This window comes from Pezoporus flaviventris, unplaced genomic scaffold (assembly GCF_033815535.1).
Source record: "Pezoporus flaviventris isolate CSIRO_AGI_PZ_B2104156 unplaced genomic scaffold, CSIRO_AGI_Pfla_v1 ptg000023l, whole genome shotgun sequence".
NCBI classification, from domain to species: Eukaryota; Metazoa; Chordata; class Aves; order Psittaciformes; family Psittacidae; genus Pezoporus; species Pezoporus flaviventris.
In genome coordinates, this window is record NW_026892571.1 from 11,578,849 (window position 1) to 11,587,560 (window position 8,712).

The window sequence follows — 8,712 nt, forward strand, 5'->3', positions numbered from 1 at the left end:
GATGTGGACAGGGCAGCATTCCTAAAGCACCATAAACAAGGCCAGGACCAATAATGGCTTTAGAAATGAAGTGGAGAAGTTCTCACAATTAAGGTGGAGAACGAGGACAGCTACGGATGGGAGCATAAATACACAGAAAGGCAGGTCTGTGTGTGCACTGTGGCCTCCAGTGCTGAGACGACACCTCCTGCATACATTGCTTGGCTTGGACTAAACAGCTACCTGCAGCATGAAGGCAACAGGTGCCTTAGTGCTTCTCAGCCTGCTGCTGCTCTCTTTCTTCTCGGGTAAGTGATGTTTTCCCTAGCCTAGAAAAGAAAAACAGATCCCAAACCTTTCCTGACAACATAAAATTTGAGAGAGCCTTCATCACCGGATGACAGGCTTGAAGATAAAGCTGAGCAAGTAGAAAATATCTGCGGGACTTGCTCACTCGTATGACATATTTCCGCTCCTCATGTGCCTCCGCAGTGAATAACGCAGTGGAGGTGTCACTGGGAGACACAGCGAGCAAATCCTAAGCTGCTCTTTCAACAAATGTACTGAAGCAGAGCGTAATGATGAGGGGTTTTTTTTGGTGCAAATGTTCACTGGAGAGTTTTGCTGAACCAGTTAGAGAAGAAACTCACTCACCTCAGGGTCATCAGCTCTTGTTTTGATCCTAAGCATCTTGGTACTGGTGTTTTCCTTGGAGATGTGAAAACGTAATTAGATGAAAGTTTCAGCTTTTGCTTATGTGGCAGAGAAAAGCTTTAAAATTAAATTTGAATGTCCTCAAGGAGTCAGAGCAAAGAGGGCAAATTAAAAGGAGCCAGCATTTATTTATCTGGAGATTTACACATCTCTCTGATGATCTGGGGAAGCTGAGTGATGGTTTTTGAACCTATAGGTCACGTCAGTGTTAACAATTACTTATGTCCAGCTGACCCAGCTCTGCAAAGTTTGTGGTGACAGTTATTGAAGAGCGTGCAGAACAAGAATTATTCCTACTTGTTTTTCTGTGAATAATTTGAATAAAGAATTCACTTGAGAAAATGGCAAGCTGTGCATGGAGAAAAGAGATGAATTACTTTGTACACATTATTCATTATGAAATATTCATCTGTCTCTAATTGAGTTTTAATTGGGTCTGGGTTCTGTCAGAGTGCTAAAGCTTCCTTCCAAGGCCAGGCAGAATAGCAGCAAATTCTGTGATCTCCTACAAAATAAACAGATGTCAAGAGACATCATCACAAAGTCTTCTGTAGCCACATGTAATATTTATAAAAACTATCTAATGAGCTATTTTGTAAATAATATGCAGATAGCCATAACAGTGACTTTACAATTAAGCCAGCCCAGCCTAACCTGGGGACATGATAAACACACCAGCACCAGGGATAAAACATCAAAGATCAATACAATCAGCAGAAGTCAGGTGGGTTGATGGGTGATGATGTTCTAGCTGACTGGGTTGGATGCGATTTCCAGTCTGTGGGAGCCCAACTGCAGGACAGCTTCCTCCCATCTCCTGCCCAGAGCACCAACACGGGGCAGTGACCTCACTACTGAATCTCTACTCCTGTGTGAGATGCTGGCTATTTGTTCCCCAGTGTTGTGACCCAAATTCTGCAAATCTGCATTCAACCCACCCTTGAGCATCAGGCTTCCCCTTAGAGACATGGCAGGGTTGCTCAGTCTCACAACAAGGACTCAACATATGCATCTGGCTGCAGTCTTTGCAGTGCAGAAATATACAAAGGATGAACTGATTGGCTTCAAGCCCAGAGTCTTAGAGTGTGTATTTTTGCACTCTTACTGATCAGCAGTCCCTGTTCTGCTCTGTATCACCCCATGACATCTCTTTGTATCTTGCCCAGGATGGACTTGTTTCTGGGAGAGTCTCTGGGTTGTGCTATGCTGAGGATGGCTGGAAAGCTGAGCATGGGAGGGGGTCTCCTGCACAGTACCCTCTCATTAGCAGTACCAGCCATTTTCATTGTTCAGAGGTGCAGGAGCTTAAAAGCCTTAAAAGTCAATACAGCTTTAAAATCTCTGTTGAGTGCGGCTCCAGATCCGATATGGCAGCTCACTTTCCCGGGAGTGGCTGCCTTCCAGGAGATTGGGTTATGTGTCTGAGGTGCAGTTAGCAGCTGAATGACTGATTACATGGTATTTTAGTAACATTTTTCAAAAAAGCAAAATACTGAAAAGCAATTCAGATAATGCATTTCCTGCCCCCTCCTCCGCCGCACCAAATGACAGAGTAGGAAAAACCTGGTGTGTGTTTCACTGTTTGCATAAAGGGTTTGTGGCTTTAGTTCAGCCTCCATTAGAAAATAATGCTGAAATGGAAAATGTCTGTTTTTCTCTTTTTCTTTTTTTTTTTGTTATTGCAGATGTTGCAGGTCAAGACATTGAAGAGGTTAGCGCAGTTCTCTGCTTACTGAATCTGCACTGTCTGGAGGAATGGGTTTGTAAGATCTTGGTGCATGGTAAAGAGGTTTTAATATCTGCTGGGAGCAGGTGGGTGCTTCCAAGAAGTTCCAACAGTTTGGGGAGTCCACCATTGTACCAGAGATGTTATGTGTGGCCACATTAGCAAGTAGGTGAAGGAAACAGATGGTTGGTTTAGCAAATGCTTCTCATGATTAGGTCTAGGGTGCTTGCTTGCACAGGGTTGTGTTTATACACAGCACCACTTTTGTCTGCTTTGCTCCAACCTTCTCATGAAACAAATGGACCGTTGAGAGTGTTCTACCCCTCCAAACAAGGTCCAGACACAAAGTACCTGTACATTTCATGGACACCAGTTTTGATTTCAAATAGACTATGGTTTTATTCTCCTTTCACTGGGAAGGCAGAAAGCTCAGCAAGCACCACGCTGAGTGATGGTTTCGCAAGGTGCATGAAGCCATACAGCATTGAGCTAACTTGGCGCCAAACGCCCGAAAGAGCATCTGTGCTGACTCTTCTCCTACATGCCTAGGCTAATCCACTCCTGTCTTCAGGAGATCAAGACTTCTCCCAGGTGACTGCAGTTTCCCTCCTTAAATACGGGGCAAAAGTTCCCCTGAAACACTGCTTCTGCTCCTTTCTGACAGGGCTTTTTCCCTCAGTAAATAGGTAGTGTCATCACTGATGCTTTAGTCCTTTTGGCAGAAAAGGCATTGTACTAGTGACCTTTATCCAATGTGGAAAGTGAAAGAAAGACTATGCGAGTCCTGCAAGGGTGCTTTGTTATTCCTTTTGCAGATTTGTAGAGAGTTTGTAAACAGAAGCGTGTACTGCACAAGGGAGTCCAACCCTCACTGTGGCACGGATGGCATCACATACGGAAACAAGTGTGCCTTCTGCAAGGCCGTGCTGTAAGTGGAAGTAGAGGGGATTGAAATAACAGAGAATTAGCTCCTTCCGTGTCTGTAATGATATTCTTTATGGAGGGGATGCCCTGCATCCAGGCTGCTCCTCTTGTAGGGATCAGCCCCTGCATCGTGCAAGTGGAATATTTCCTCCTTGGAATGAAGCTGTGTGAATGCAAGTTAATTTAAATTCATTTCTAGGCTTTGCACGCTGCTGGTTGCCATGCTGAGAGGCAGCACGGGGCCTGGGAGGCAATTGCATCCTGCCTGTACCTTCTGCACACACTAATTTGATGCACATTTCCCACTATATGCCACAGGCTGCAACTCTCACTGCCCACTCTTCTGGATACTGAGAAGTGTTGGGAGGAATGCGGGAGCTGAGCTGTGCCAAATTATTCCAAGAAAGTCTGAATGGACTTTGTGGAACAAGACATAAAATCTCAGTGGAGGAACCTGAGTTCCTCCTTTTGCTGAGCTCTGCCACCTTCTAAAGAAGATGCAATCGGAGCCACATGCTTGGACTGAATGTGCTTGAAAAATATTGAGTTTTCCTTAGAAGTCCTTAACTTTTGGTGCACACTCAAGGCTGCCTTATCCTAGGGGAAATCTGAGAGGAGTAAGAAGAGGAGAAAATGTCTTAATGTTGCCTGTGAGGCACCAGGGTACACTAGCATGAGTCAGGCAAATGGTCCTGTTCAGAGGGATGAGCTCCTCGTCCCACACTGCTGCATCTGTCCTACACTGCTTTGTCTAAGACTGTCTTGCTCCTTTACAGGAGAAGCGGAGGGAAAATAAGATTGAAGCACCTGGGGAAATGCTGAGTCCTCACTGTCACCGAGCAGCAAGAGTTGACCCCCCATCAGCAACAGCCACAGACACCTGTTCACGGGCAGGAGAGCAGCTTGCCCTCATCTCCGCCATCTCTGCTCAATAAAATAAAGCTCAGCGCAATTCTTTGGCTGGATTCCTTTTTCTGCAATTCCCAGGAAAGTGCTTTGATAGAGCCATGCTGGAGCCTAATGCGTGGCTTTGCTATACCATGGTATTACATCACCCTCCTCCTGGGAAGCAAGGCGCTCCCTGTGCCGGAGCGGCGATTCCCACGGCTCCCATGGGCTGTGTCCTCCTGTCCACAGCAGTTCTTCTGTCCCATCCTGCCTGGCAAATTGGTACACGCTTGCTGGACAGCCAAGCAGTGCAATCACCTCAGGGGTTCCTGCCCAGCTCTCCCCATCCCAGCGGGTGGGTGACAGCGGGTGCCTTTCTTCTTTACCCAGCCTCCATAGACATGTTCTTTCCTCTCTCAGAGGTTATTGTGGGAGGGTGACAGGAGAGCTGGTAAACAGCGTGACTGCATATGCCTCATCTCCTTTGGAAACCAGAGACAAGCAAGCTGAGACTAGGGAATATTGCTCCATTTAAGCCTGCAACAAGAAGATGGCAGGTGGAGGCTGGTTTTAGGCAGAAGCTGCAAGGCTCTTCTTTCCAAATCGGTCTCTTTCTTCTTCCTTCTAAGAGAATGCTTTGTCTTGGAAGCTGAACTCACCAGCATTAATTTCCTGCAGCCATTGGCTTCTCATGCTAATAAAATTGTATTTACAAGAGCACTAGATTGCATGCAGTGTCAATGATTAAAAACCCCCAAACATATTCCCTGGAGAAGAGCTGTGGGCTTCCTTCCCCACCTCTGGAATAAACTCCCCCTTCATTGTACACAGACCCTGATTTTCCAGGCACCAGTATTTGTATTTATTTACAGTTTTTAATGCAAGTAGGCTTTATTCCTTTCTTTACATTTTACCATGCTGCCCTCTCTCTTCTTGGTGCTGGCTGGAAATTCCTCCTTTGTGCAAACATGAGAGAATGAATTCTATAGTCTCTCCCCATTCACTGAGCAAAATTCACACAGGGAAATAGTTGTGGCATCCCCTTGTTAAAACATTGGCAGCAGATCAATGGGACACCAGCTCCTTCATGTTAAACACTTAACTTTCAAAGGGAGCTTTAGATTTTATCATGAGCCTCAGGGGTCAACATCTTTTGCAAGCACCTAAATGCTGAGCATCTAAACCTCTGGACCTTGTTTGGACAGAGCTGGAGTGTTTGCCTATCATGCCACAATCCAGGCTTTGAACTCAATTGGTGCACAATGCCTAAAAAGAGAGATCTTAGCAGTGCTCTCAGCACACCTAATGCTGGCTTCTCTTCTGATAATTCACATTTGTGATGCCAATTCTGGCAAATCCTTTGTCATTTGGTAACTTTACAGGCAGGATGCAGGCGGCAGCGGTTAAACCACGCAGGCAGAATTCCATGCTGGCTGGTTTGGAGCTTCTTTCGGACCAGCTATCTTTGATCCTGATGTTTTTTCCCATCCCAACCTACTGGATTCTTGCAAAATCTTCCATGCTCTCTTGGAAGCAGACTTACCATCTCTGTATCGCAGTTGGTACAGCCAGGGGAAGTACACCTGCTTGGTTTCACATTCAGACGTTACAGTCGTAAATTCAACAGCAAGACATCTGGAACATGGATGAGATCGAGGGAAGCAAGCAGCATCTCCTGCACAAGGACAAATGGCTGTGAAGGACATGTTGGGAAAGAGGAAGGGCCTTCCTCTTCCCGCTTGGATCAGGATGACCTCCGCATGTCCTCTCCTTACTGACCTATCCTTAGGTGATCCTACTATGTTGCATGGCTCTGGATCAGCACCATATTCAGTGTACAGGAGCAAACCCACCCCGTTTTTAAGATGAAAAGTGACATTTTAATGAGTGAGGGGGTATGGAACATCTTTATGTCTGAGTGGCTCACAGCATATTCCTGTATCTAATCCATTTTAATCTGGAGGAGGCTGAGATAACAAGGACAGATCACAAGAGAACACAAACTCCAGGAGTTCACTACTTGACAACCATCCTGCATTTTGCTTTTCAAAGCAAATAGCAAATAATGTACCTCTACAGACCCAACTGCTATCTCCTGCATCTGTGCCAGGGAAGTGGAGAATGGGAGTAGTCTTCTTTGAGGAAATTAATTCCCCCAGTTGGGAAAAAATTCCCAGACTTCCTCCTCAGGAGAGGCCAAGAGATTTCCGTCCTTCACCTTTTAAGTTGTATTGGGTTTTGTTGGGGGTTCTGACAGCTTTGAAAGGTGAGTGAAAGATAACTGGATAACAGGAGAACAGGAGCATCTTCACAGCTTGTTCTCTGCCTAGGGAGGAAGGGGCAGAGGCTGGGGTGGGACCTGCCCCAGCACCTCAGCCACTGTCCCTTGCAGCAGAATGAGGGCCCTGCATTCCCTGCGGCTCACTCAGTCCCTCTTGGCAGTTAAAATAATGGAAGAATTCAATTTGTGCATGGTTGCCCCTACTGAAAGAAGCCATTGCTCACAGCTGAGCACCCTCCTGTGACCGGGCTATGCACATGGCAGAAGGGGAAGGATGTATTGCCATCTCACAGCTTCGCTCTGCCGGTGATGCAGCTGATAGATTACTGTGTCCAGGCTCTTGGCCCATTTAACTTGTGTGCTCCACCACTTCCTCCTCCTCCCCCAGCACAGGCACGTGTCACTGTCACAACTCAGTTGAGTCCTTTGTCCTACTTTTTTCCCTTGACATTCACAGTGTTTGACAAGGTTTTTCTAGCTGCCATGGGATGATCCTAGGGTGGTGGTGCTGAATGCAGGGCTCCCACAGCCCTGCTGAAAAGGAAGCTCTGGACTTGGTTATCATTTTGCTTCACCCCATTTTCCCTAAGAGAAGGCATGCTGGGTCAGGTTGGGAGGCACTTTGGTACAACCTCCTGCTCACGCAGGGTCGGTTGTGAGGTCGCATCAGGCTGCTCAGGGCTTTATCCAGTGTAGAACTGAAAACCTCCCAGGGTGGGGCATGCACCATCTCCTTGGGTTACCTGTCCCAGGGTTTCACTGTCATCATGGTACAGAAATTTTTCCTTGTATCTGGTTTCAATCTCTGTCCTTTCAACTGTCTCATCTCCACCATGAGAGCCTGGATCTGTGTGCTCTCTAACCTGCTTGTTAACTGGCAGGCTCCTCCTATGCCCCCTGCAGCCGCCTTCTCACCAGGCTGAACAAGCCCACCTCCCCCTGCCTCTTCTTGCAGAGCTCCAGTCCCCAGCTCTTTTGGTGGCTTTTCACTGAACTTAGTCCAGTTTTTCATTGCCTTTCTCGTACTGTGGTAGGGCCCAAAACTGAGTACAGAAGGGAAGGCTGAGCTATGGGGACATGTAAAAGGACTGCTCAGAGAGTAGCTGGGAGAACTGCAGAGTATTGCAAGGGACTGAAAAGATGTAGATGGTGACAGCTTCAGGGAGCAGCAAGACAGTGTCAGGTGTATTGGGTCCTTTAAGGATTAGGAAGCAGCTGAGCCTGCTCTGGGGTGAAATGGCTCCCAGATGCTGGGAATCTGCCAACAGTTCCCCCACCCCATTGCTGCTGAAGTGCTTAAGTAGGAGCCCAGGAGAAGCATTTGGCTGTTAGGCTGACTTCAGAGCACAGAAGGTGAGGGGTTTGCTTGTGTTGTGAGAGTTTTGAGAGTTTTGGTGTTGGTTTTTTTTTTTTTTTTTTTTGGGTGGGGTGGGGGTGGCAAGGGTTTTTTTTTTTTGCTTTGTTTAGTTGGGTTTTGTGTGTGGATTGTTTTGGGTTTGTTTTGTTGATTCCTTTCCCCATGCCCCCTGCTGAAACTAGCAGTGTGTTTTAGGAACTCCTCATATGAGTAGCTGCAGTAATTGTGGCTGATGATGGTGTCTTATAAACCTGCTCTAAAAATGCTGTGGAAGGCTTATAAAAGCACATGGAAGACAAGAGCTACCACAATACATAAAGGGAAAATGGGGGGAAGCACAATAAATATCCCTGTAGAAAGGCAGGTGCCTTTAAAACAAGAGTTGCTTGTTTTAAAGCTTTGACATTCATTGTGTATGAGTGATAAAAGCTTCAACAAGGTCAGCAGAAACTTTATCAGAGCAGGGCTTTGGAAGAGCCTCAATCAGAACTTAAAAGATAAGGTTAAAACTGAGCTTTTGCTGGGCCTGGAGGGTTGCTCTGACCAACCTGAGGCTGGTCCCAAGCAGTGGCTGCAGTGCTTGCGGTAGGGTTGGACCTAGTACCCAGCTTGTGGAGCAAGGGTTGTGGGGAGCAGTGGTGCTGTTCACATTTCCGACCTAAAATTGCTCAATAAACTAGGAGTGAACAGGAGCATTGGTATGGTGGCCAGGGCTGGCTGTGACACTTGTGGCCTTCTTCCCAAAGAATGCCGTGCTTTTGGGAGGGTGGTTTCGTGGAGTCACCCGTGATAAAGCCATCAGCTTCCCGGGCCCTGCCCTGTGACCCGTTCTCCTGTCATCCC

The 8,712-nt window shown here is 46.8% G+C and overlaps 1 protein-coding gene across 2 annotated transcripts; it reads left to right on the forward strand.

Moving 5' to 3' along the window:
* On the forward strand, window positions 1–4,279 carry LOC133271306 (serine protease inhibitor Kazal-type 6-like). 2 transcript variants are annotated; one of them, XM_061457237.1, is made up of 4 exons: window positions 1–287; window positions 2,379–2,452; window positions 3,235–3,347; window positions 4,120–4,279. In XM_061457237.1, exons 1-4 carry the CDS (start codon window positions 230–232, stop codon window positions 4,163–4,165), a joined length of 291 nt encoding a protein of 96 aa, XP_061313221.1. In that variant the 5' UTR covers window positions 1–229; the 3' UTR covers window positions 4,166–4,279. The 2 variants fall into 2 exon arrangements, with proteins under 2 accessions (XP_061313221.1, XP_061313222.1); XM_061457238.1 differs by having other exon boundaries at window positions 2,379–2,404.
* Window positions 4,280–8,712: the final 4,433 nt, after the last annotated feature.

Excerpts from the sequence above, each read along its gene's own strand:
- LOC133271306 (XM_061457237.1), top strand. The coding sequence starts at position 230 with ATGAAGGCAACAGGTGCCTTAGTGCTTCTCAGCCTGCTGCTGCTCTCT. Across the intron at positions 288-2,378 it reads GCTGCTCTCTTTCTTCTCGG|ATGTTGCAGGTCAAGACATT; the intron begins GTAAGTGATGTT and ends TTGTTATTGCAG. Across the intron at positions 2,453-3,234 it reads TGCACTGTCTGGAGGAATGG|ATTTGTAGAGAGTTTGTAAA; the intron begins GTTTGTAAGATC and ends TTCCTTTTGCAG.